Source organism: Theileria annulata, chromosome 3, assembly GCF_000003225.4.
Source record: "Theileria annulata chromosome 3, complete sequence, *** SEQUENCING IN PROGRESS ***".
Lineage (NCBI taxonomy): Eukaryota > Apicomplexa > Aconoidasida > Piroplasmida > Theileriidae > Theileria > Theileria annulata.
The window spans coordinates 890,006-916,638 of NC_011100.1; the positions used below are offsets into that span (position 1 = coordinate 890,006).

The 26,633-nt window shown below is 34.0% G+C and overlaps 12 protein-coding genes across 12 annotated transcripts, besides 7 other annotated features; 5 read left to right on the forward strand and 7 right to left on the reverse strand.

Annotated features, from left to right (window-relative positions):
• Positions 1-120: 120 nt before the first annotated feature.
• TA04490 (SfiI-subtelomeric fragment related protein family member, putative) lies at positions 121-8,293 on the forward strand (the record flags this gene model as incomplete). Its single annotated transcript, XM_950019.1, has 2 exons — positions 121-215; positions 253-8,293. 2 exons carry the CDS (start codon positions 121-123, stop codon positions 8,291-8,293), a joined length of 8,136 nt encoding a protein of 2,711 aa, XP_955112.1.
• A 1,034-nt stretch (positions 8,294-9,327) lies between these two features.
• Positions 9,328-10,617, reverse strand: TA04495 (uncharacterized protein; the record flags this gene model as incomplete). The annotated part of the gene is made up of 4 exons (XM_950020.1): positions 9,328-9,580; positions 9,724-10,327; positions 10,382-10,429; positions 10,461-10,617. The coding sequence occupies 4 exons, from the start codon at positions 10,615-10,617 to the stop codon at positions 9,328-9,330; spliced, it is 1,062 nt and encodes a 353-aa protein (XP_955113.1).
• Positions 10,618-11,075: 458 nt separating this feature from the next.
• Positions 11,076-12,821, forward strand: TA04500 (phosphatidylinositol-4-phosphate (PIP) 5-kinase, putative; the record flags this gene model as incomplete). The annotated part of the gene is made up of 7 exons (XM_950021.1): positions 11,076-11,172; positions 11,269-11,480; positions 11,552-11,678; positions 11,716-11,818; positions 11,924-12,010; positions 12,042-12,127; positions 12,250-12,821. 7 exons carry the CDS (start codon positions 11,076-11,078, stop codon positions 12,819-12,821), a joined length of 1,284 nt encoding a protein of 427 aa, XP_955114.1.
• A 164-nt stretch (positions 12,822-12,985) lies between these two features.
• Positions 12,986-13,189, reverse strand: TA04505 (40S ribosomal protein S28, putative; the record flags this gene model as incomplete). The annotated part of the gene is made up of 1 exon (XM_950022.1): positions 12,986-13,189. The coding sequence occupies one exon, from the start codon at positions 13,187-13,189 to the stop codon at positions 12,986-12,988; it is 204 nt and encodes a 67-aa protein (XP_955115.1).
• A 368-nt stretch (positions 13,190-13,557) lies between these two features.
• Positions 13,558-14,330, reverse strand: TA04510 (U3 small nucleolar ribonucleoprotein or 40S ribosomal protein S4-like, putative; the record flags this gene model as incomplete). The annotated part of the gene is made up of 4 exons (XM_950023.1): positions 13,558-13,730; positions 13,796-13,950; positions 14,022-14,129; positions 14,197-14,330. 4 exons carry the CDS (start codon positions 14,328-14,330, stop codon positions 13,558-13,560), a joined length of 570 nt encoding a protein of 189 aa, XP_955116.1.
• A 131-nt stretch (positions 14,331-14,461) lies between these two features.
• On the reverse strand, positions 14,462-15,787 carry TA04515 (uncharacterized protein; the record flags this gene model as incomplete). The annotated part of the gene is made up of 4 exons (XM_950024.1): positions 14,462-15,015; positions 15,055-15,232; positions 15,279-15,565; positions 15,634-15,787. The coding sequence occupies 4 exons, from the start codon at positions 15,785-15,787 to the stop codon at positions 14,462-14,464; spliced, it is 1,173 nt and encodes a 390-aa protein (XP_955117.1).
• A 143-nt stretch (positions 15,788-15,930) lies between these two features.
• TA04520 (mitochondrial carrier, putative) lies at positions 15,931-17,315 on the forward strand (the record flags this gene model as incomplete). Its single annotated transcript, XM_950025.1, has 7 exons — positions 15,931-15,943; positions 16,039-16,314; positions 16,372-16,453; positions 16,517-16,716; positions 16,855-16,941; positions 17,000-17,076; positions 17,133-17,315. 7 exons carry the CDS (start codon positions 15,931-15,933, stop codon positions 17,313-17,315), a joined length of 918 nt encoding a protein of 305 aa, XP_955118.1.
• Positions 16,215-16,283: a sequence feature (4 probable transmembrane helices predicted for TA04520 by TMHMM2.0 at aa 64-86, 101-123, 204-226 and 268-290).
• Positions 16,383-16,451: a sequence feature (4 probable transmembrane helices predicted for TA04520 by TMHMM2.0 at aa 64-86, 101-123, 204-226 and 268-290).
• Positions 16,893-16,941: a sequence feature (4 probable transmembrane helices predicted for TA04520 by TMHMM2.0 at aa 64-86, 101-123, 204-226 and 268-290).
• Positions 17,000-17,019: a sequence feature (4 probable transmembrane helices predicted for TA04520 by TMHMM2.0 at aa 64-86, 101-123, 204-226 and 268-290).
• Positions 17,199-17,267: a sequence feature (4 probable transmembrane helices predicted for TA04520 by TMHMM2.0 at aa 64-86, 101-123, 204-226 and 268-290).
• A 213-nt stretch (positions 17,316-17,528) lies between the features above and the next one.
• Positions 17,529-18,888, forward strand: TA04525 (replication factor, putative; the record flags this gene model as incomplete). The annotated part of the gene is made up of 8 exons (XM_950026.1): positions 17,529-17,663; positions 17,787-17,893; positions 17,926-18,049; positions 18,162-18,296; positions 18,329-18,430; positions 18,490-18,555; positions 18,586-18,657; positions 18,730-18,888. 8 exons carry the CDS (start codon positions 17,529-17,531, stop codon positions 18,886-18,888), a joined length of 900 nt encoding a protein of 299 aa, XP_955119.1.
• A 389-nt stretch (positions 18,889-19,277) lies between these two features.
• TA04530 (DEAD-box family (RNA) helicase, putative) lies at positions 19,278-21,213 on the reverse strand (the record flags this gene model as incomplete). The annotated part of the gene is made up of 4 exons (XM_950027.1): positions 19,278-20,063; positions 20,122-20,218; positions 20,325-20,980; positions 21,052-21,213. The coding sequence occupies 4 exons, from the start codon at positions 21,211-21,213 to the stop codon at positions 19,278-19,280; spliced, it is 1,701 nt and encodes a 566-aa protein (XP_955120.1).
• Positions 21,214-21,373: 160 nt separating this feature from the next.
• TA04535 (uncharacterized protein) lies at positions 21,374-22,373 on the forward strand (the record flags this gene model as incomplete). Its single annotated transcript, XM_950028.1, has 4 exons — positions 21,374-21,898; positions 21,985-22,082; positions 22,144-22,184; positions 22,219-22,373. The coding sequence occupies 4 exons, from the start codon at positions 21,374-21,376 to the stop codon at positions 22,371-22,373; spliced, it is 819 nt and encodes a 272-aa protein (XP_955121.1).
• A 120-nt stretch (positions 22,374-22,493) lies between these two features.
• TA04540 (spliceosome-associated protein, putative) lies at positions 22,494-25,432 on the reverse strand (the record flags this gene model as incomplete). The annotated part of the gene is made up of 13 exons (XM_950029.1): positions 22,494-22,646; positions 22,676-22,719; positions 22,981-23,177; positions 23,246-23,387; positions 23,454-23,514; positions 23,545-23,742; positions 23,830-23,891; positions 23,942-24,174; positions 24,204-24,757; positions 24,822-24,896; positions 24,927-25,063; positions 25,104-25,284; positions 25,349-25,432. The coding sequence occupies 13 exons, from the start codon at positions 25,430-25,432 to the stop codon at positions 22,494-22,496; spliced, it is 2,121 nt and encodes a 706-aa protein (XP_955122.1).
• Positions 25,433-25,603: 171 nt separating this feature from the next.
• TA04545 (uncharacterized protein) lies at positions 25,604-26,209 on the reverse strand (the record flags this gene model as incomplete). Its single annotated transcript, XM_950030.1, has 4 exons — positions 25,604-25,728; positions 25,776-25,806; positions 25,864-25,971; positions 26,066-26,209. The coding sequence occupies 4 exons, from the start codon at positions 26,207-26,209 to the stop codon at positions 25,604-25,606; spliced, it is 408 nt and encodes a 135-aa protein (XP_955123.1).
• Positions 26,123-26,191: a sequence feature (1 probable transmembrane helix predicted for TA04545 by TMHMM2.0 at aa 7-29).
• Positions 26,147-26,209: a sequence feature (Signal peptide predicted for TA04545 by SignalP 2.0 HMM (Signal peptide probability 0.831, signal anchor probability 0.023) with cleavage site probability 0.659 between residues 21 and 22).
• Positions 26,210-26,633: the final 424 nt, after the last annotated feature.

Sequence of the window (26,633 nt, forward strand, 5' to 3'; positions counted from 1 at the left end):
TATGCCAATAAATGGGTAGTGCTTAGGAACTCTGGTGTTTAACAAGTAATGCTATGGATAATATAATCGGACAAATTTATAATTACAAGCAAAAGAAAATAAGATCTCGACGAAATTTTTATGGATGTAGCCGGTAAGGATCCTGATCAAGGACTAGGTGAAATCATAGGTACTATCTCAATCAACCGGGACTGGTACCAGTGCAGGTCAGGTAAGTAAGTCACCAAAACCTGAATCACAACCAAAATCAAGTTCATCTGCAACTCCTGGAACAAAAACTGAGGCTAAAGCTGAACTTACCAAGGTCTCTGTTGATATCAGTAAGACTAAGGGCACCAATGAGTTTGGCTATTCCAAGGAAGATAAAATCTACACTTTCACCGCTAAGGATGGCTTCAAGTTCAACAAGGTTACTAAAGGAACAGATGCTGTTTGGGAGTCTAAGGATAATGCGTGTGGAACTAAGGTTATATTTATTGATGAGCGTGATAAATATGTGTCAATTCTACTGACAAATAATATGTTCTTATTACTCCATCTGGAAGGAAATGAGTGGAAAGATATCACCAAAGATAGGTATGATGTCTCTAAGGTTAAGTTCCTTGGAGAGAATGATACTGAGCTCAAGTCTTCAGACTACACCATTACCATTGTCGATTACTCCTATAGATTCACATTCAAAGATGGAGTCAAGTGTAAGAAGATCAAGTATGCAGATGTTGATGTTTGGAAACATAGTGACGATCCTAAGTTTGAGTCGATAACTGCGTTTGATCTTGGTCTTGTTTCTAACAATTTCTTTGTGAAGAACCAATCTGAATTTAAAAAACTAGATTTTAAACCAACTCAACCAAAGGCTACTACTGTAACAAAATCTGAGGTTGAGCCTGAGGTTAAACCAGCAATAGTAAGTCAGGTATCAGCTTCATTAACATCTGCTGTAACAACACTTACCAAGGTTACTCTTGACATTGAGAAGACTGAGTCTACTAATGAGTTTGACTACACTGATGAGAGTGGAGTCGTCACATATAAACCGAAGGATAACCATGTGTTCGATAAGGTATCTCAAGGTACCAAGGTTGTTTGGCAATCGACTGATATCTTTGGCACATTAGTAAGGATTAAGGTTACCAAGAATATTAAATACCTAGCCATGCTCCTCACGAATCATACGTTCATATTATTCCATCTTGAGAATAATGAGTGGAAGGACATAACCAAAGACAGATATGAAGTTTCTAAACTGAAATTCTTTGGAGATAATGATACTGAAATTACCAAGAATGATTTCTCAGTAAACATTGTGTTCCTATCATATGAATTCACATTCAATACTGATGTTAAATGTAAGAAAATAAAGCTAGGAGATGATGATGTTTGGAAAGATACCGATGACACCAAGTATTCGGATATAAAATCATTTTCAATAGGTCTTACATCGAACGCATTCTTTGTTAAGAATCAGTCTGATCAATCAAAGAAGGTAGATTTTAAACCGACACAAGCAAAGGAAGATCAAGAATCCAAAGGTGAATCTGAACAGGTTGAAGCTATGGTTACTCCAACCATAGTAAGTCAGGTATCTACTCCACTAGCATCTGTCTCCAAACCTGCTGTCACTCCTATCGGTGTTGATATACAGAAAACCCAGCCCACAAGTGATTTCGAGTACACAGTTGAAAGTGGAGTCGTTACATACAAACCGAAGGACAACCACGTGTTTAATAAGGTAGTTGATGGAACCACTTCTATTTGGCAATCTATAAATGATGTCTTTGGTACTTTGGTGAGGACTATGACTAGCAATGGTGTTAAATATGTAGCCATACTACACGATAATAATATGTTCAAACTGTTCAAACAGGAGGGAAGTGAGTGGACGGACATAACCTCTAAGAGTCATGATATTACCAAGCTGAAGTTTTTTGGAGATAATGATACTGAACTCAAGTCTACTGATTACACTGTTACCATTGTCGATCTATCATATACCTACATATTTAATGATGGAGTCATGTGTAAGAAGGTGAAGCTAGGTGAAGATGATGTTTGGAAACATTCTGATGATCCTAAGTTTTCAGAAATCAAGTCATTTCGACTTGGTCTTGTATCCAACACTTTCTATGTCCTTAATAATAAAAATGAATTCAAAAAAGTAGATTTTAAACCAACACAAACAAAGGGAGCTCCTTTAACCAAAGGTCAATCTGAGGTAATCACTCCCACTAGTGTTCCTCATACTTCATTGGCCATCCTGACTGAGGATGCACCAGCAAAAGCTTCTGTGACAGTTATTGCTCCTACTGGTAAACCTCGACCAAAGAAAACTCCTGAGGTGGCTGCTGGACCTAGGACAGCTATTACACTCAACATCGGTGATAAGGCAAGTAATAGCGCTGTTGACTTTAAAGAGGATTATCTGAAAAATGTCATGGTATTTAGTGCTATGGAGAAATACGTGTTCAATAAAATCGTTAAGACTAGTGGCTCCAATTGCTGTGGTTCCAACTGCTGTGGATCTGAGACAGTAATTTGGGAGGCCAAGAACAAAAGTGAGCATTTTGATACAGTCTATGTTGATGGTCTCGGCACATTTTCTAGTACTAGTAATTTGAGTATTCATCTTTGTGATGGGACCTTTAAGCACTTTAATAAGTCGACCTTTGGAGGCTGGAGTGAGTCTCCAGGTGTCGTAGATCTTGATGTAAGGATTTCCAGTAGCAATATCCAAGTTGATTTCTTTAAGAAGGATAACTATAGGATATATGTAGCTAAACCTGGCTACACAATCAGAAAGGTTGTCAAGTCCAAGAAATGTAGCTCAGATTGTTGCTGTTCACCCAAGGTTATTTGGGAGGCACATAAGGAATACGCACTTAAGGTAGTGTTGATGGGCTCTAAGAAAGAACCCAAACACCTTGCAGTTCTGTTGAAGAATGGTGAACTTAATCTCCTATTCAAGGGTGGTAAGGGTAAGCCTTGGGAGGATGTAACCTCTACAAAGAATAAAATTACTGATCTCAAGATGTATGCTATGGCTGGTGATAAGAGCATGGAGCTCCACAAAGGCCACTATTCCATAACCTTGTTTAACGAATTTTATGGTTATTTGTTCTATGAAGGAGTTGGCTGTGTAAAGGTTATCCATAAGGATAAGACTATTTGGAACCTTAGGGAGGAACGTGACTTTGGTTGCTTGAAAGGAGCCTTTCTCGATTTAAAATCTAATAAGTTTAATGTCATGAATGATGATGATAGGTGCTGGGTATGTGAACAGGTGAGGAAGGTTAATCCTGTCCCCCTCGATGTCAGCAGTAAGGCCAGTACTGACGACTTTGATTTTACTGTCGATCATAACAGAAATATTAACATCTACACCTCCAAGGGTAACGCAATGTTCTACCAGGTGGTTAAGAAGAGTAGTACCAATTGCTGTGGCTCAACTTGCTGTGGTTCAGAGATTGTGATATGGGAAACAGAAGATCCCAAAGGCTATGCCACCAAGGTTTTTGCCGATGGTTTAGGTGCCTGTAGCAGTACCAAAAACGTGAGCATATACCTGTTGAATGGCGATATATTGCATTTTAGTGAGGGTGATAATGTGTGGAAGAAGTCTGATCACAAAATTGTCCTTGAACTAGGTAAGACTTCGAGTACCATTGGGTATGACTTTGTCCATCAAGGTGAGAGTAGGACTTTCACTGCAAAGCCTGGATACCTATTCAAAACCGTAAAGCTCGGCAGTTCCTGGAAATGGCTAGTCTGTGGTTCAAGTTGTTGTAATTCAGCATGTCTTGCAGATGATATTTTTTGGGAGGCAGAAACTGATGAAGAGTGCTCAACCAAGGTCACAGTCTATGGTGTCGAAACAAATGTTAAGAACATTAACATATTCCTCAAAAATAATCAGGTTAAGCACTTCCACAAAGCGAACAGGAAGTGGGTGTCAAAAACCAGCATCGTTCTTGATATTGAGAAGAATAAGGATAATGACCTATTTGAGTATAGATCCACCAGAAACTTCGGTCATTTCAATCCTAAAGCCAATTTGACAATCAGTAAGATTGTGAAGAAAGTATTTTTTGAACGGGTTATCTGGACTGCCAAACCAGACGATCATGGACTCAAGGCAGTACTGATGGGTTCTGGTAAGGATGAGAAATTTATGTCGATTTTGCTGCAAAGTGGTAACTATGTACTTCTTTGGAAGTGTGGTAAAGGTCAGCCATGGGAAGACATTACTAAGGAAAAGAGTGATTTCTCCGGTATCAAGATGTACTCGTTGGAAGAAGGTACATCCAAGTATCATGAACTCACTAAGACTGATTATGAACCAATAATATTCGAGTCAAGATATGGCTATGAGTTTAAAGATTCTGTCAAATGTGTGAAGATCACATACAATGATAATCTACTGTGGTCACATACTGAGGATGCTGAGTTTGGATACCTCAAGGGTCTATATCTCGATCTTCCTAAAGACCAGTTCAGTGTCACAAATCTTAAAGATCAGACAAAGCAACTTACCAAACCTAAAAGAACAACCGTAACCCTTGATATATCTAAGAAGGAGACTACTGAACAATATGAGTACTTTAAGGATGGTGATTGTGAAAAATACAGTGCTAAGTCTGGTAATGTGTTCGAAAAGATTGTTGATGATACTAAGACCATCTGGCAATCGAAGGATAATGTCTGTGGTTCTTTGGTCAGAACTAAGACTAAAGAAGACGGGATATATTTGGCCATACTACTGACTAATAATATGTTCAAACTGTTCAAAGAGTCTGATGGTACTTGGAACAATATCACTAGCCAGAGGTCAGATATTACTAAACTCAAGTTCCTTGGAGAGGATAATGAGATCTCCTCATCAGACTATGAGGTTACAATAGTTGATTACTCTTATCAATTCATGTTTAAAGGTGTAGTCAGCTGTAAGAAGGTGATGTTAGGAGATGTTCAGGTTTGGAACCATAGTGACGATAAAAAGTTTGGAGAAATCAGGAAATTTCAACTTGGTCTTGTATCCAACAGTTTCTTCGTAGTTAATAATAAATCTGAATCGAAAAAACTTACCAAATCTAAGGTAGCCCTGGACATCGAGAATACTGAGAGTACCAATGAGTTCCAGTACTCTAAGGATGTAAGTGGATATGTCACATACACTGCTAAGGATGGACATGTGTTCAATAAGATAACCCAGGGTACCAAGGATATTTGGATATGTAAAGATGATGTGTTTGGAACTTCGGTCGGGGTTAGGACTAAGGATGGCCAGAATTATGCGGTCGTCTTACTTGTAAACGGTAATTTCAAGTTGTTCCAGGAGTCTGGTGGTAACTGGACTGATATAACCTCAAGTAGGTTCGATGTGAAGATGCTCCAGTTCTATGACAAGAATGATTATGAGCTAACTTCATCTAACTACACAGTTCAATTACTAGGACATTGCAAATGCTCCACCATCAGTTATCTGTTCGATAGAGGACCCAAGTGTAAGTCCGTCATGTACGGAAATGATATTGTTTGGGACGAAACCAAGTGCTTTTCTTATAAAACCATCAACAGATTTGACTTTGATCCTATTTCAAACACTTTCTATGCTGTTAAGAACTGTTGTGATTGGAAGAAAATCGATTATAAACCTGCTGAACGAACCAAGGTCTCTCTTGACATAGATAAGACTGAGACTACCAGTGAGTTCGATTATTCCAAGGATGGTGACTTTCAAAAATACAGTGTTAAGTCTGGCCATGTATTCAGTAAAGTATCTCAGGGTACCAAGGATATTTGGGTGTCTAAAAATAATGTCTTTAGTACATTGGTGAGGACTATGACTAGCAATGGTGTTAAATATGTAGCCATACTACACGATAATAATATGTTCAAACTGTTCAAACAGGAGGGAAGTGAGTGGAAGGACATAACCTCTAAGAGTCATGATATTACCAAACTAAGGTTCCTTGGTGATAACGATGTTGAACTCTCCAAGAGTTATTACACTGTTACAATCGTCGATCTATCATATACCTACATATTTAAAACCGGAGTTATGTGTAAGAAGGTGAAGTTAGGTGAAGATGATGTTTGGAATCATTCTGATGATCCTAACTTTGAGACTATAAAGTCATTTCGACTTGGTCTTGTATCCAACACTTTCTATGCCATTAATAATAATAATGAATCTAAAAAACTAGAATTTAAACCAACTCCTGTAACGGCAACTGTATCAACTCCATTAACATCTGCCTCCAAACCTTCTGTAACTTCAGTTACTGCTGATATATCCAAGACTCAAAGTACCGGCGAGTTTGAATATACTGATGAAAATGGAGTTGTCACATTTAAACCTAAGGATAACCATGTATTCGATAAGGTTGTTGATGGTACCAAGGTAGTTTGGCAATCCAAGGAAAATGTCTATGGTATTTTGGTTAGGATTAAGGTAACCAAGAGTGTTAAATATCTGGCCGTACTCCTGGATAATCATATGTTCTCATTGTTCCATGAGGAATCCGGTGACTGGAAGGACATAACCAAAGATAGATATGATGTTTCTAAACTTAAATTCTTTGGAGAAAATGATGTTGAACTTAGGGCATCAGATTATACAGTAACCATTGTGTTCCTATCATATGAATTCACATTCAATACTGGAGTCAAATGTAAGAAAATTAAGTTAGCACATGATGATGTTTGGAAAGATACCGATGACACCAAGTATTCTGATATAAAATCATTTTCATTGGGACTTTCATCGAACACATTCTTCGTTAAGAACCAGTCTGATAAATCCAAGAAGGTAGAGTTTAAAGCAACTGAAGTTACCAAAGTAACTGTTGATATCATTGCTAGTCAGTCTACAGATCAGTTTGACTATACAGACGATAATGGTGTTGTAACATACAAAGTGAAGTCTGACCATGTGTTTAGCAAGATTACTCAGGGTACCACAGATATTTGGGAAGCTAAGGATGATGTCAATGGTATCTTGGTTAGGACCAAGACTTCCAAGGGTGTTAAATACCTTGTTGTCCTTCTTACAAATAATATGTTCACACTTTTCAATGAGGAGGCTGGCAAGTGGCAAGATGTAACATCTAAGAGACATGATGTTAAGAAGCTCAAGTTCCTAGGTGAGAGTGATCGTGAGCTATCCAAGAATGATTACACAGTTACCATTGTTGATCTATCATTTGCTTACATATTCAAAGATGGAGTTAAATGTAAGACGATCATGTTAGGAGATGACGAACTTTGGAATCATAGTGACGATACGAAATTTGCAGAGATAAAGTCATTTTCACTCGGACTTGCATCAAACGCTTTCTTCGTTAAGAATAAGTCTGATCAACTCAAGAAGATAGAAAGGCCTCTTGAGGGTGAGTCTATGGTTACTCCAACAATAGCAAGTCAGGTATCTGCTCCTCTAGCATCGTCCGTATCACCTCCTAAGGGAACACCTGTTGGTGTTGACATATCGAAGACTCAGACTACTAATGAGTTCGAATATACTGACGAGAGTGGAGTTATTACATACAAACCCAAATCAGGTAATGTGTTCAATAAGGTTGTTGAGGGTACCAAGGTTGTTTGGGAATCTACAAATGATGTATTTGGTACTTTGGTAAGGATTAAGGTTACCAAGGGTGTTAAATATCTTGCCATTCTACTAGATAATAATATGTTCACACTATTCCATGAGGAATCCGGTGAGTGGAAGGATATAACCAAAGATAGGTTTGATGTTTCTAAAGTCAAATTCTTTGGTGAAGGTGATTCTGAGCTCTCCAAGACCGATTATACAGTAAACATTTCATTCCTATCTTATGAATTTACATTCAATGATGGAGTGAAATGTAAGAAGGTGAAGTTAGGAGATGATGATGTTTGGAAACACACCGATGACACTAACTTTGCAGATATAAAGTCATTTTCATTAGGACTTACCTCAAACAATTTCTTTGTTAAGAATCAGTCTGATCAATCCAAGAAAGTAGATTTTAAAGCAACTCAAGCTAAGTCTACTCCTGAGGCTAAACCAACTAAACCTGCAGCGGCTCAAACATCACAAGCCAAACCTGCAGAACAAGCTAAGCCAGCCCCTACTAAACCTGAAGCTAAACCTGCAGAACAAGCTAAGGCTACTCCAGCGGCTACAGCGGCCCAGACTCAAGCCAAACCACAGGCTACTCCAGCGGCTAAACCTGCTGGGACTACAGCTGGCCAAGCTAAGGCTACTCCACCAGCTAAACCTGCAGGACAGCCTAAACCATCTGCCAAGTAGTTGTCTAATCCTTCCGAACCTCCTTCATAATCCAGGTATCATTCGGCCTGTTCTCTGATCCACTCCAGTTCCCTGAACTCTGTTCCTTGATCCCACTGAATCCTATTGTAGTTTTCATTCCAATCTTAAGTTTCTTGGTCCTGATTCTGAACTCACTAGTGATTGATATGTCATTGAGTATCCAAATCTTGATTCATTGTTATATATTCTTAGAGATTCTATGTGTGTTCAATTAGTATATAATAATATTGTTGTTTGGAAACTATCCTTTGAACCATATCCAGTATCTATATACTTTAGATCCTATGACTCTTATGACTCCTGTGAATCTTATGAATATTATGACTCTTATGAATCTACTCACTCATCTGAATATACTGACTCTACTGACTCCCCTCATACATCCTATGAATCTACTGAATATAATGACTCTCATGACTATGACTCTCCTACATCTCATGATTCCTTTGATCCATATTATTATACATATGTTTATGATGGTAATATGTGGATTCTTAGGAAAGTGTACAGGAGGTTTTGCTTAAGTAAATCGGTCTAAACTATTAAAAGACAGCTAAGAGCCTTAAAAGTTCAATAACTTTTGGTTTTAGAACTCATGTTGAACAAGAAACCCGAAATATTATTATGAAGGAACTGAAATCAGAAACACTCTACCTCAACTTGATGTTCAAGAACAACCCGAGAATGTAAGTTGAGTTTCAACTAAATTCTCCAGAGTACAATCAATTTTGGTGTGTATAGCCAGGGAAAGAGGCACCGATTTCAACTATTTTAGAATGTTAGTTATTTTTCAACACATTTTAGCAAAAACAACTATAAATTTTAATTTTTGTATTTTTAAAAGATGAATTGTGGTTAGAGAAATTCAAGAAAAGCTGTGTATATTGGGATAATTCTATAGTTAGTAGGTCGCGGGTTCGAGTTCTGTCTCCATCACCGCCCAGACCACTTATATATAAATGAATTGTTGAGTATAGGTAAAGAAATTGAACAATTTTAGAAAAATAATAATATTACAGTGTTAATAAAGTTTCTGCCAAGTTTAGGAATGTATCATTTTGATGGTAAAATTGTCCCAATTCTCCAGCTTGCGTTATTTTAGGATCAGACTCAATTGTTACGTGTTTACTTATTTTATACTTTTCACATAAGTCTTTTAACTCATTGACACTCGTGACATCGGGAATATCAGTTTGCTCAGTGCTGTCCAGAAACGAATTTGTCATGTTCTCAACCAGCATTACTATGTCAATTCCAACATCGGCACTAAAAAAATATAAATGGGATGATTTGGGGGTAAAGTATTCGAGAAATCAGTATATTTTGTTGAAAATTATAAAATTATCTAAAAATAAATAAAATGGATGAGAGGAGGTTTATAGGGATAAGACTCATAAGGCGAAACTTACCAAAACTTAGCTGATCTTTTTACATCGTCTATTGCTCTTTTCTGTGGAGTGGTTACCAATACTCCCATCAAGCCACCTTTGTCAACTCCTCTGAGCAATTTAACAGTGTTAATAAAGGTTATATGCTCGTCTGAAGTGCCAGGAGGTGTGTCAACCACTAAGTAATCCAATTCACCCCAATTAACGCTTGTTAAAAACTTCTTAATTAAAGCGTCTTTCTTAGCTCCACGCCAGCTAATGCAATGCTCATCGTTACTCATTAAGTAACCAATTGACATTACGCACATTCTGTCAGTAACGTAAATCGGAGACCAACCTAGAAGCGATTCAAATACCTCAGAGTGACGAGTGTTAGTCATGGCTGGCACTGAAGGGCCTGTGATGTCAATATCTAACAGGCCAACCCTTTTACCCAGGCGTTCCAAACTATAAGATAATTGAACGGCTACCGTTGATTTGCCGACTCCACCCTTACCAGAGGCGATTACCACTATGTTATGAACATCAGTGAGAGAGTTAGGAGTGTTTGAGTTGAGTGAGTTGGATGGGTTATTAGAGGAGCAAGATGATTTATTTGGACATCCTTCGCAAGATTTACTTAACCCTATTCATGTTATTAGGATATATAAGTGGTGTAACAATAAGTTAATGAAATTACCGGCGTATTGTGTTCCAGGGCCTGGGCAAGATTCTGGAATATCGTCTCCTAAAATATTTTTCACATCGTTGAAACATACTCTTGGAAAAAAAACTAAATGTGTTTGAGAATTTGCTTGAGTATTTAATCAAATAGTGATAAGCAGTGATAAATGCGATGATTTTTATTTCAGTTGAATGATTTGAAATAAATTTCAAAAGGTTATTCCAAAAGCTTTCTTTAGATTCTTGCTTCATTTTCTTCCATCATTTGGTCTAATATTGTACAGTTTCAAGAGTAGATTAAATACATTTAGGGAATAAATGTGTATTTATTTAAAAGTAACAATAATTTTACAAATTTTGTGAAAATAAAAAATTATTATATTACAGATGTATTATTATAAATAGATAATATAAAATTAATCCACAATATTAAAAGTCAATTTTATTAATTTTATAAAAAATTGTATTATTTTACTCTTGTATATTAGGTGGAAGTACCAAAAGTGATGTGGTAACTATCGTGTTATTCATTATATTAATTTCTTTAATTAAATACTTCTTAATAATAAATGTCAATTTGTTTTCGGTTACCAAAAATTGTTTGATTAATTTTTACCCTCAGAATGCTCTTTAAAATTCCTTTTTTACTAAATAATTATTAAATCAGTAATTTTTGTTTATTTCCCTTGTTTTACGTTCTTTGGTAAAAAATGGGAGCTTTTTGTTCAAAACATAATGCTAATTATGTTTCTAAAACTAACTGCAACACCAATATTACCACTAATTTAACTCCAACTCATATTGAAGGTAATCCTTTTAGAGAAATTTTTAATCATTTCGATTCTTGTTAATTATCCGAAGATTTTTGTTAATTATTAAAATATTTGTTAATTTGCTGAATAGATAATTTCGTGGTTGATAAGGCTGAGTATAAATTCGTCGAGGGAGGATTTGGCACTAAGACGCCTGAGAAATGGGACCTAGATTTTTTGGCCACTGAATTGAGGACTTCCATTAAGACTTTGGAACAGTTATCAAATGAGGGAAGTGCCGAGTTGGTTAAATTACCCCCAATACTCAACGATGATTATTCTGTATACTATGGAGAGTGGAAGGTATTGATTTTACCACAACTATCTTTTCATACATATATAAAATTACAAAACTATTGTTCACTATGTTGTAGGATGGAAAGTACGAAGGAAAGGGTCAATTATTTATGCCTGACGGTTCACAGTATATTGGTTCATTCTCCAACGGCGTTTTCAACGGTATTTTTTACATAAATATTCACCTTGTTAACTGTTTAATATGTAAAAAATTACTTGATAATGTGTTAATTTGACTTAGGGAGTGGTGAAATTTTATTTCTGAATGGAGACACTTTTAAGGGAATGTTTTCAAATGGTAAACGACGTGGTAAAGGAATTCTCAAATTCAAGAATGGAGACTTGTATCAAAATATTTATACAATTTATTTATCAATAATACTATATTACAATAAACCAATTTTGAAAGGATGATTTTTTCCTAAAACTTAATTATTAATGATTTGTAGATTTGAAGGATTATGGAATAATGAAGTCAGAAATGGTTATGGAGTTGAACGCTTTGCTGACGGAACTGTTTTCATGGGCAATTTCAAGTAATTTCAAAAATTAACAATTGTTTTTTAGAAACAATAAGAGAAGTGGCCGTGGTGAACTCGCCAAACCCGATGGTACTAAGTATGAAGGAAATTTCAACAATAATGAGATCACTGGTATTGAATATTTAGTTAATTAGTATTAGAGTAGAAATATTTTGATTGATTATTTGGTGAAATTATTGACTACTCATACCAATCTATACCCCAATTGTATTATTAATGCATTTATTTTTTAGGATATGGAATGATGAGATGGTTGAATGGAGAAAGTTATACTGGAAACTTCCGTAACGGAATTAAGCACGGCTTTGGTACTACGATGTGGAAGTCAGGGGAGTTCGTCAGCCGAAAAGGAATTTACAAGGATGGCAAGATGTGCGGAGCATTCAAAACAGTAAAACGCGACGGATCAGTCTTCGACGCTCTCTACCAGGACGATTCTCTTGTAAAGATGCTGACTGAGGAGGAAATGAAACAGTATACTCACAAGAATAGTGACCGTAGCGATCGGTCATCCTCCAGTAGGACCACCAATAGTTTTAACAGTAGAAGGAGTTATAAACAGTACAGTTCCAGCAATTCCTTTAACAGAGCAACCACCAACGGCTTAAACTCTGCAAATGATGTCAACAGTAGTAAGCACGAGCCTAGAGATATTAATCCCAACAATGATGTAAATAATCGGAATAATAACAACAGGAATAATAATATGAATAATCGGAATAACTTTACCAACAACAGGAGCAATGTTTTCACCAATAAACCGTATAGAGGAAGAAGAGTTCAATCCAAATTTAATGAAACTTAATGTCTTCTAGTTGTATATATACCCTCAAATTTTACTTAAATTACCTACTAGCCTAAAATAATGAATGAAGATTTTATAATATTTAGTATATTGTTAATAAATCGTCTGATTTTACACTTTAGAATAATAAAAACAAAATAACATATAGTATAGTGGAAAATATATTATCTTAGTCTCCTAGCCTCACGTTCAGTTTCTAACAATGCTAGGATATCACCTTCGCGTACTGGGCCCTTGACGTTCCTAATGAGAGTTCTGCCTTCCCAGCCAGACTCGCCCATAAAATCGACGCGTACTTGAGTCACTCCACCGCGACTGCCTGTTCTGCCCAAAATTTTATTAACTTTAGCCAATTTTGGTTGTTCCATACTTTTTTATCCGATTTATATTTATAAAGAATCGATTACTGTATAATATTTGTTGGGGTAAGTTATTTTGAGTTCAAAACGAGGATTTTAAAAATATGAATACTGAAATATAGTATAACTGGGAATAAAATTAATAAATCTAATAGAATATAATAGTAAGTTTGGTATAAATAGTATAGATGGGGAGTGGCTGATGGGGAAATAGAATCCTATATAAACATGATAAAATATGTAATTATTTTATTATTTAAATGTACATATTTCTTAGAGCCGTAATAAGCTTTCTATAGAATTCAAGACGATTTTGCACAATTTCATATAAGATGTAGAATCATGATAAAATTAAAATAATAAACTTAAAATTAAATTTAATTGCCTAATAATTCAAAATCATCGGTCGTTCCTGAGAATTCTGCGATTTTCTCCTTAATCTTGGATCCCTGTGACCATGTTATGTGATCTTCCATATTCCTTGTTATGTGATATGCTGGGTTATTAACTATATCCATTCCAACCTTTATATCTATTCCATACATTAGATCTAATTTATTGACTTAATTTAAAATATCTGATATTTAACTGAATATGAAAAATATTTTTACTAACGGCCTTGTTCGATAAATGTTATCGCTTGAGTTAAATGTTGGCAAAATTTTCTTGTAACCAATACTACAGCTAATCTTCTTCTACAGAAGACAGAGGCAGAGAGGCGTTCACAAATCTCCAAATTTCCTTTTGTCGATATTAATCCCATTTGATACCTAAATTATGAAAATAATCAAATTTATCTAGTTATGATAATATAAAGTAGTTAAAATAATGTTAAATTTACAATTTTTCTAATAAATCATCAGTCATTTTAATCCTGAAGGCATCATCTTCAGGTAACTTTCTCAATTCATTCGTTAATTTAGTTATATTTCCAACCAATTTATTGTACCTATAAAATAGTTGTGAATTTCCTTATTATAATTGAGTATAATTCGATAATTTAGCTAGAGAAGTACTTATGGTAGTCTTCAGGCTTCTGTATCATGTATTTATTGATAATTTTAGTTTCACGACGAGCATTAACGTTTTTCCAATCAAAAAAATTAGTTTTTTTGAGCAATTTTTGCTCATGATATTTTAGTTTCCTCATATTTGACGATATACTACTATTACTCCATTAAAATACTATTTTACAAATATTTATTAAAAAAATATATTTTAAAAAATTACGAAAGTTGGGTTAAAAAAATATAAAATAATAAAAACAGTAAAAATATTGTGTTAAGTATAACCATAATAACACCTGTGAAATGATTCTTGAATTTCCCTGCTCATTTCATCACTTATATCACCATCCCTTATTTGTATTTTTTCCTCTTCATTATTGTATACTGTGGAATCTTCCTTAGTATTACCCTTATCAATTGCACGTGAATTTAATTCCAGGGGCATATTATATGCATATTCCAATAACTGGGATTTCTTCTTTACATTAACAAACTCGTTTCGATTGTACTTGATGAACCTAATTGGAGGTGTATAACCCAACTCAAGCTTCCTTGCTATCATGAACCTTAACCTTGATGAGACCTTATCTAATCCTTTCTGGACCTCTTCAGGATCGTGTTTTGATATTATATTATAATAACACTTGACTGTGCTCTTACTAGTTGGCATTTCTACGTGATTAATACTAATTGATGCTCCGTTTAAATGGGTATATAACAGTTCTGGTTTATTACATGTTAATAATTGCTCAATATGAGTGTGTAGCATTGTACTAATTCTAGCTGCCCTCCTCAATACATGCTTCTTTATCGGATCCAAGACTTCACCTATAATCATGTAAATAGTTGTTTATATTGATTAAATACCATTGACATTGGGAATTGTGAGTTTATTAATGAGTGAATTGGATTTTTTCTCTAATCTAATTTTAGTTCTAATTTTTGAAACAATTTCATCGAATTTATTTTGTTCAACTAATTTATTATCCAGTCCATTATTTTCCTCCAACTCATCAATTTCATTATACATTTCACTTTTATGTTCCTAAAAATTAGATTAACAATTATATAATTAATTATGTAAAGTTTACTGATGAAATATCCTTTAATATAGTTTTAGCGTCACGAATCGGATCAACTTTGACTTTATTAACGTTTAATGAATTGTAAGGGTCGCTAATTCTTGCTTTAGAAGTGAGCTCCTGTATATATTGGCGTTCCTCGTGGGTTAAATCTTGGTATCTCGGGTTAGGCTTTAAGCTCTCAAATTCCAATTTTTCCTCCAAATCCTCCTTAAAATTATATTTCTCAATATCAGAGTTCTTTAGTTTGTTGGAAGAATCTTGAGAATTTTGTATTTCATTATTTTTAACCCATCCTACACTCAATTATGAGAATCTAATGTATATAAATACTATATAAAGAGGTAATGTGGTTGTAGGATACTGTTGTTTAGGGGGAATTGAGAGGAATTTTGCTTTTTATGAAAACTAACATCCTCAGTAATGTTAATAATATTGTTTAAATTTTTAAAATTTTTATTAGTTTTAAAATTATTTATGGAAGTTCTTGAAAATCTCAAAATCACAGTATTTATCATTATTTAGCACAAATTTAAACATTATTATAGAAATAATTATATAATAAATGTATTTTAGTGTTAGAACTTTAAAATGTGTAGTATATATAATAGGGTAGTGGTATCTATTGTTGTGTAAACATAAACATAAATAATATTATCTAATGGATCATGTATGTAAGTTAAAATACATAAAATAATCTCAATTAATTATTCAACTAAATATACTAGTTATTTTGATAACTTTGGCTTGATTTTATACAATTTTGTAGCAAATGTTATTTGTGGCGGTATAGCTGGAATAGTATCCGACTTGTTGTTATATCCATTAGATACTCTTAAGACTAGAAGTCAGGTAAATAAGGACATTTTATTCCAAAGTAAAGCTAAAGCAACATACATACCCCAAAAATTAATTAAAAAACGGAATATTAAAACTAATTCATTATATTCTGGCCTATTTATTTTACTGAGTGGCGATTTACCATCCTCAGCAGCATTCTACGGAGTATATGAGCTTACCAAAGATATTCTTAATGCTAACAAAGGTATATAGTGGGCTAACTATTATAGATTTATATTAAAATACTTTATATATAATTTAGAAACGAAGAAACCTTTAATTCCATTACCTTGTATATATTTTATGGGATCTTCATTTGGCCAAATTACAAGCCTAATTATACGGTAACTCTATATACTACAGTACTTACATTCTAACATCTTGATATATGTTGATGACATGTGTAGTAACCCTTTCGAAGTAGTGAAACAGCAACTACAGGCTGGGTTGTATAGTGGTACAGGAGAAGCATTTTATAATATTTATCGCCTTCAGGGAATTAGGGGCCTCTATGCAGGCTTTTTCTCAACACTCATTCGAGAAATTCCTTTCGATGGCATACAATTTGTATTATGGGAGAAGTTTAAATCATTACACTACTCATATAGTATCATTATTACTAAGTTTTTATAAAGTTATTTATTTTAAAGGAATAAAACAGACTGACCACCGTAATATGGGTTGAAGGTGTAAATCGTTCCATACAAAATATTTCTGTGTATCTATAATAGTAATGTTGTGTTAGGATTATCGCATTATATAAGTGATAAAGGAAACTTAAATATATCCTCTGGAAATGTAATTGTATCGGCACTCAGTGGCTCCTTCGCAGGTTCTTTTCTATATAATTATATATATATGCATTGTAATATATAATAATATTGTGATAGGTGGTGTAGCTGGAGCTATAACGAATCCTCTCGATGTCGTAAAAACTCGTATGATGACACAGGGAGAGAAAAAAATGGTAAACTAATTACACATTTAACCATAAATCAAATATTCAAGTTCATTTGGTTTTAGTATAAAAGTACATGGGATTGTCTAACCAAAATAGCAGTTGACGAAGGAACGAGTTCACTATTTAAAGGTCTGGGACTGAGGGTGACGTGGCTCACCCTCGGTGGGTTCGTATTCTTCGCAGTGTTGGAAGCGGGAAAAGTTACCGTCAAACCTATACTCATTAAGGACTATAAATTACACTAATACATACACACTCTTACACAATACTAACAGTTTTATCTTGTAAATTATTGGTTTATGTGTTAATTATAAAATCTGAAATTTTTTAACTTATATGTGGTATCAAAGTGTTTGTGTGGGATTCCAATACACCAATTTGGAATCAGTTCACTATTTTAACTAAATTTTGACATTTTTTAACTAAAATTCTATAATTTTAATAATAGTAGTTTTGAAATGGATGCGAAAATAGATATATGGATAGAAAAATATAGACCAAGCACTCTGGAGGAGATAATCGGTAATCCAGAAATCACTAAGAGGTTACAATTCATAGCCAAAGAGGGAAATATGCCAAACCTACTCCTTTGTGTATTTTTTTATTTAGTTATATTGTTAGATCGAAGAATCCAGTGAAACTACACTTTTACCAACAGTTTGGTAATTGGTGTATTTGGATAATATCTTCTATATGTGTGTAATATTGTCTGTTAGGGACCCCCTGGAACTGGAAAAACTACGTCAGTTTTGTGTTTGGCAAGAGAAATGCTTGGATCACACTTCAAAAGCGCAGTTGTGGAACTTAACGCAAGTGATGACAGGTTTGTTTTCTAAGTTCATCTTTTGTTTTTAGAGGAGTTGATGTGGTTAGGGAGAATATAAAGAACTTTGCGAAGAAATCTCTCATACTGCCAGCAAATAAACACAAAATTGTCATTCTCGACGAAGTAGATTCCATGACGGAACCAGCTCAACAGGTTTGAATCCAATTAGTTAGATAGTTTTAAGGGTGAATTTACACAAATTACCCTAACATGGGAAAAGATTATTTTCTATATTTTCCCCTATATTGACTGATTGAGTGTGTAGGCGTTGAGGAGAATAATGGAGATATACTCCAGCACTACAAGATTTGCACTGGCTTGTAACCAGTCGAACAAGATAATTGAACCAATTCAAAGCCGTTGCGCAGTGATTCGATACTCAAAACTTAAAGATGAGCAGGTTTTTTCATTCCTTAGCCAATGATTGCGTAGATATTGAAGAGATTGGTTACTATCTGTGATTTGGAGAATTTAACTTATACCGATGAAGGAATGGAAGCACTATTATTCTCAGCAGATGGCGATTTGAGAAGGGTAATACATAACTAAATATATTTAATATTTTACATTTTATTTTTAAAAAAATATTTTAGGCTGTTAACAATTTACAAATAGTGTCTGCAGGGTTTAAAATAGTGACGAAGGATAATGTTTTTAAGGTAATTCTAAGACCAATATCAGCGTTTTAGGTTTGTGATATACCCTCCCCAGATTTAATACAAAAAATGCTCGAGAATTGTTTGAATGGTAATTGGCGCCTGGTATCATCACTACTAATTTACATATTTAACTTCACAATATGTATATATAAATGGTATAATATTTGAATATAGGCTCATGAGAAAGTGAATCAATTATTAGAACTGGGACATTCACCAGTGGATATAATAGTGACAATGAGAAGTTTATTAAAGACCATGGATGCTCCAGAACACGTCCTTTTGGAGTACATTAAGGTATTTTTAAACAACTTTTCCAGAAGTTGTATTTAAATAACATTATACTATATATTTAGAGTGTGGCCTTATCACACATGACAATGGTTAATGGACTGTCCACCCAACTACAGCTCGAGTAATTTTTAAATTCTACTAATTTCTTAGGAAACTGTTGGCAAACTTATGCAAAATCGCAATGGCACTAAGAACCACCTAATATACTAATATACCATTTTTCATACAAATTTATATATATATAAGTGGTCTGGGCGGTGACGGAGACGGAACTCGAACCCACGACCTATTTATTGTACTACTAGTCAACTTTTGCGAACGCCCCGACTACGACAGTGGTTCATTTTTTAACTTGATACAAAAATCAAATTTTACAACTTTGCCACAAAATGAAATATATTAAGTGTAAACCATGTAATTTTGTAAAATTATTTCTTTTTACGCTTAAAGTGAGGTAACTTCTTCCTGAAGAATTTACGCTTCCTCTTGCGCACCTTCTCTCTAGTCTGCTCGGTCTTCTTGATCTTGCTTCTCTTCAGTTTATTAACCTTGTTGCTGTGAGAGTGGGGATATATGTGCTGTTTAACGGTGTCGATTGTGGATTGTAGCTGGTTATTGATGAGGTAACTGGGAATAAAAGTGAGGTGTTTCTTCTCAGGTTTGAGGAGTTGGTTGTCGTTTTTCAGCACTGACTTGAGGAGTAACATGTCATTCTCGTCAACATTCTTAAGAAACTCCTCCTGTTCTATTGCGCTGTGCCTCACGGACTGGATCTGGGCTATTTCAACAAGCTTCGGCGTTATCATCTTCAACACGTCGTTTATTCTATAGTTAAAGGACTCGAACATTTCTTCGCCTATTTTTATTTCTTGGATTTCAGAGTCCAGTGTTTCTTCATTTACTCCATTTAGGTCTTCATTATTTTCTGATCCGATAACTTCCTTTAATTGCGAGCCTTTACTAACTGTTCCCGAAAAAACAAGTTGTTGAAGTAGTTGATCACTTTCATTCGTAAAGAAGGTGAGCGATGAACCGCTTTGATAATTGCGGCCTGTGCGTCCAATTCTATGTTTATAAATCCCTAGGCTTTTCGGCTGGTCAAAGTTAATCACACAGTTAACGTTCTTGAAGTCTATTCCTCTACTTAGGCTGAACTCGTCCTCGCTGTCGTCATCAATTAAGATCAAGCTTCCCAGCAGTCCCTGGTTAAAACTCTACAACAAAATTAAAACTATATTCATAAATAGTGTAAACTATGTTACTAAAATATACCTGTAGTATAGTGTGCCTTAACTTTGGCGATAATAGTTTACTAATGATATTAATGTCCAGGCACAACTTCCTCAAAAAGCAGTACAAATAATACCCACTAAAAATAGATTTAGTAGTTTATCATTACCATATAATTACTGTATTACTAACACACAATTACTGTATAATTACTAGTTTAATAGTATAGTTGAGTAGAAAGATACGTTTTATTTGTATTGACGAATATAATTGAACCGTATGGTATGCACTCCATTTTAAGCAGCACGTACAGATTAAGCAACTTGGCATCTTCATTAACCAGCACATAGTATTGCTTAACGTTGCCCAACTTTGGTGTGTAAGGCACATCGATGTAAACGGGCTTAAACAGGAGAAGGTTTGCGATATTTTTGATCTCAGGGTCAAGTGTGGCACTGAGCAAGACAGACTGGAAGGACTTGAATTTAGAACTGTTCCTCAGAATTTCAATCAGTTTTAACATGTCATTCTTATACCCAAACTCAAATAACAAATCAGCCTCATCAATTATTAGGTATAATAACTGCTGGCTTTTTAATAGTTCTACAGCTATTGAAGGCTTTGTGACCACAATATTCGATAAGCTATTACTCAGTTCTGTTAGTGGTTTTACTGACAGTCGGTCAGAACACTTTCTTAGCAGGATTTTCAGCAGATCTGTAACTTGATTTATCAAATCGTTGGAAGGGACTAAAATTAATAGCTTCAAATCAAATGGACTGAATGTGCCGGATTTATCAAGTAACGAGTTTAACAAGGGTATTAGGGCGGCCAGAGTCTTTCCAGAGCCTGTCTGAGATTTTATCATGACATCTCTGCCAGATAATATTATAGGTATGGCCTATAAAATGTATTAAATTATGAATTTATAGATGAATAGGGATAGAAATAGGAAATGGTGTCAAAAAGTACCTTTTGTTGAACTGGAGTGAACTTTTTAAAGCGTGTTAATAAATTTTCTAGGAGCACTGAGTTCAAATTCGATTTGCCGAATGTTAATATATCCTCATCTGCCAGTTCTGAAGATTCCATGGTATCTTCAGGGTCCTCTTCAATTTTACTGGATTCCATCATATTTTATATTCCTTCAAATAATAAGACTATGATACATATTTTAAAAATAATAATGAAAAATAATAATAATTCCTATGTGAAATGGTGTTAACACCACTTAGATATGTTTTTACACTAGTTATACTAATTTGTTTGTTTTTTTAAACTTTAGCTAAAATTAATGGAAAATGAAGAGAGTTTTAATTCAACACAAAGTTCCCAAAACTCCCCAAATCCACTAAACACCTCACCTGGAAACAAAGTTGTTGATGATAATAATGCAAAAAATCTAGATAATCGTAATAATATAGAGAATAATATTAACCTCGATAATTATTGTAAAAATAATGCTAATGAATCAGAATATAATCAGGAGAATGACTCAGCTGAAACCACAGCCTCCAATACTACAGTAAATAATCCCTCCGAAAATACCTTCGATACTGATGTTGATAATAATTTATTCGGGCTACCGTCACCTGTATATTATAAAGAACGTGGTAACGAGTGTTTTAAGGATAATAACTATACCGAGGCTATTGACTGGTACACAAAAGCTTTGGAGAGGTTAGAATTTTCAGAGGATGATATTTTAAAGGCTCAAATTTTCTGTAACCGTGCAGCATGCCATCAGGCACTTGGAGAATGGGAAAATTCAATTTCAGATTGTAACGACGCTCTCACCTTCAATGATTCATACCCCAAGGTTTCATATACTAAGTTTTATTTCCTCATTAGTTTTAATTATTCCTAGTGTAAAACTAATTCGTTTTTAACTAATTTGATGTGTAGGCATATTTAAGGCGTAGTATGGCATTTGAGAAGACCAAGTTCTATCAGAAATCACACTCTGATTTAGAAAAGGCACTTCAACTGGATTCTTCATTGGAGTATACATTTATACTTTAATTAAATATTTTACTAATTATATAATTGTAATAATTATTTTAGAGAAAAGTATTTGGTAAAGAAAACACAGCTTAAGAAACTGGGTATTTTAACAAATAATCCAAATACATTGTTTAGCTGACGCCGAATTTGAGACTGAGAAGGCTGAGATGTTAGGGAAATTGAAGGATTTGGGAAATAATCTCCTGGGCAAAATCGGACTTTCGCTTGACAACTTCAAGGTGCAGAAAAATCCCGAAACCGGGTCCTACAACATACAATTTCAACAATAATACTCACGTTAACAACTTAAATTTGATCATTTTAACGTTATCTTTAGTAATTATGGAGCAAGTGCTTATTTTCAAGCCATTGTTGTATAATTGACAGATTGTCAGCCCATCTGAACCAATTTAAATGTGTAATTCAAACCTTATAATCGCACTCTTGGCCACGCTGATTTGCTTCTTCAAAACAACCACATCCACTCTGTTGTCCACTAGATTTTTCTCCAATTCTTCAACTTTCATATTTAAATTATCATACTCCTCACATACTTTATCAATCTAATGATATTTTATTTTTCATAACTGACATCTATGTCCTTTAACTCTTCCTTTAATTTGTTACTCTCAGCTTCTAAACTTTCCTTTTGTTCACTCAATTTCTCCTTCTCAGCTCTAAATTTCCTTTAACTAGTACATGTTTATACCTCAACTGATCTCTCTTTTTAGTCAAATCATCAGTTTCATTTACTATAGGGACCCTACCCGAATGTACAAAGATATGTTTTATTACCAGTAAATCATATTAGTGCCGACTTTTTCTGATACTATTAGGTTTTCATCCAATAAAAAGTTTATTGCATCTAGTTTTGATTAAAATGACAATAAAAATTACCTTTGACTACCATGGGTGGAATTGAGCACATTCTTGCTAATTTATGGACTTCCTTTTTACTATAGAACCCACCGCCTTCATTCATTAATTTATACAAATTCATTCTCTTCTCCTCAATTCTAATCTTTTTCATATTTACCAGTTTGTTTGATATTAAATGAACCATCGTTGAAAATAATGGTTGGAAAAAATGTTTTCTTCAGAGAATTTTTTTTCTCAAAATTAATTAAACATATATAAAGTTTGAGTAGATTAAAATTTAAACTGTTTCTTTTTCTTTTTCTTATTTAAATCCTTGTTTTCAGTTACGACAATTTGTCCAGCTTCCTCGTGTACCTTTTTGGCTTTTTCTTCGTGGTATTTCAACTGCCTTAATATCTGGTCAGTTGTACTAATTCCATCCACTTCTACATCAATTATATAGTGTTTAAATTTTTATATTAACTAGTAAGTGTGTTAGATTTGGGTAATACCTTCAGTAGTCAGTGATGGTGTTGCGATACCTCCTAGTGGTGTGTTTAATCCTCCCATGCCCTAAAATATTATAATTGAGGAAAGGTTTACCAGAGGAGTCGCTACTGGCGGGGGCATTTGATAAGTGATTTGAGATCCAAAAAGAGCATTTGAGGGTGCTGCAACCTTAGGCTCAAGAACAGTGTAAGCTTTTCTTGGGGCCTGGGTGGCCTGCATCATAGGTTGTAGCGGTGTGTCCAGAGCAGATAGTCCAACATCGACCAAAGGTGTATTTATTCCAATTGATATCTACATCGTTATGCAATTTTGTAATTATATTTTGTTTCATTGTTTTAAATATATAATTAGCTGTATCTTAAGTATGTGGTGAGATACTGGTGTGTCTGAAACAGCTTGTGCTGCCTTAACTGTTTCTTCCTTAACTTCTTCATCTGATTCTATAAACATTTGTTAATAAAGCGTTTATTTAGTTGAATAATTGTGTTACCAGATTCCTCTTCTTCTTCCTCGGGTAATTGTGGGATTTCACCAAAAAAGGTCTTGTCTATGTGATTATCCTCGTAATAGGATGAGTCAAAGTAACCGTATAATGGATTCCCTGACTCATCTGTCGGCATATTTCCCCAGCCACCTGGTTGATAGCCAAACGATGCTGATTCTGGCAAGGGTGCGTTTACTCCAGGAATACGTAAATTCGGATAACTTGGAGGAGGTCCAAATCTACCCAATATTTATTAAATGTTACATACAAATGTATAATATAGATAATTATGATGAAAGTAATTGTATTAGTATATGGAAAGTACCTTTGCATATTAATTAGCCATGGTGGTGGTGCGTTTTCACCTATTCCAAGTGCATTTTTGAGTCTTTCGGATAATTGCCCTGGTTTACAATTCCTCATTCTTAACGCCATTTCTTTACCTTCATAATACACGTCACCATACTTTGTAAGAGGTGGTTTAACTGCGTATTTGAAAAACGCGTCGTGCAGTGTCTGGTAATCAATATCCATTCTATGTGATTTTGGTCTGGCCTTTTCACGCTGTTTCTGTTTCAAGCTCTTCTCGTTCTCCTTAATCTGGAGTGCAGACCTTATTTCGGAGATCTTAGTGGCCTCAATATGAGGCGGTAGTTTGTATGGAGGTTTATCTGAGCTGCGTCTGTTCTGCATGAACGGAGTCTTCTCACTCCAGTGAGAAGGCACGGGTACTGTATTTCTCTGTCCCTTGAGCCATACCAAAAACTTTGGATCCGATGCTGTTGTATCCCAAATCTCAACCACTTCTGGTTTTTCAGCCGACTAATTATTAATATTAATTATATTAGTTATAAATATGCGCTTGGTTATATAATAATTTAATTACTTGTTTAAGTTCGTAGAGTGTTGGTCTATTCATTAATCTCATCATTTTCTTGGCGCTCATTCTCCTTTGCGATTCCTAAAATCAAAGTTAATATATAAAACTAACATCTTCGTCTGAGTCTGAATCATCAAATCGTTCCTCTTCTGGTTCCTGTTCAACCGGTGCAGGTTCCTCTTCCACTGACTGATTTTCAAGTTCAGAAAACTTCTCGAAAACTCCTTTAAAGTCTCCATAATCCTCAACTAAAACAGATATATCACCTTATTTAACAAAGTTAAATACTGTTTAACGGTATAAAATTATTAATACCTAGTGGAATATATTCTATATCAATATCTTCTGAATCTTTTAGGTGATTTTCAAAGTCTTTAAAATGGTTTTTCAAGGATTCTTTCAGGGTCTGGGCATTAGTTTTAGATGGTCCGTTTACATCTTTGTGTTCATTCTGTTTTTGTTTCCTTTTCTAAGAATTCATAAGTCATTAACAAATTAGGCAAATTAAATAAGTTATGATTCAATAAAGTTACCAATCGTTTTAATAGATTTTTGGCAGTTGAGGGATTCTTCTTTCTGACGATTTTTATGGTACTTAAATCTATTTTATTTGCCATGATAAGTAAAAATTAATTGAAAAATAAAATATGTTTTAAATTTTAAAATCAAAATGATTCATAATTAAAACAAATGGGTTTAATCCATTATCCAGTGTTACTAAATATGTAGTGTTACAAGAGTGTAAATAGTTAGGAATATACAAAATATTTTTTATCAATTTAAAATTATTAAAACAGTTTAGAGATTTCTTTTAATTGGGCATTTTGCAAGTCAAAATTATTGTAGAAATAGTTAACTTGATTCTGCTCGTTTTCCTCCAATTCATTCAGCAATTCATTTATATGGTCCTCTTCTAAATTAAATTTATAAAATTAACGATAATAATTTTTGTAAATTCACCTTCATTCGTGCCAATTGTCTTCATAACACCCTGAATCATAATATCAATCATTATTAAATATCTTCTTTAAATATATTATGTACAAACCACGTTTGAATCTTCCATTCCTATATCCATAGAAGCTTCTTTTACTTTAGGGTGAAATAGTAAGGAGAAGAAAGTCGGTTCCTTATCCTTCTCAACATTTGGGTTTGCCTTAAAATTATAATTAATTGACAAAACGTATTAATAAATTATTTAAACTATTATATAAAAGTCTTTGGGTGATTTAGTTATTTAATTTCGCTACCTGTAGGAACCTAGGGTGGTTTGGCCCTCTCACATATTGGCCGCTATTGCCGGTAAACCCAACCACATTTATGTTATGTGACCCATAAATTATATTTAAATTAATTAATATTAAAAAAATAAGAAATTTGTTGTAAAGTAACATATTATATTTTAAATATATATAGTACTTTGTGTGTAACGTTGTTATTATCAGGATTAATCATGGATTTTTAATAATTATCTAGTTAGGTTAAAAACAACTAAAATACTATATTTACAATAATCTTGGTGGAAGTTATCGATATATGCCGAGAATTTTTTGGAAAAATTGCTAATTAACACATATCTAAAGTGTTTTTTATTTAATTCGATTTTAAATACTTATAGTATTAAAAATTAGTAATAAATTTTAATATTTAATGTTTAATTGAAAATAAGTGGATTATATCCATGATAATGTGTGATTTGTGACTTAGTCTTTTATAACGTGAAAAATAGCTTATAAATTACAAATTTTTGGTAAAATTTTTATTAAATCAAATATTAATTGATTTGAAAATTTTTTGGCTAGTTTGGATCCAATTTTA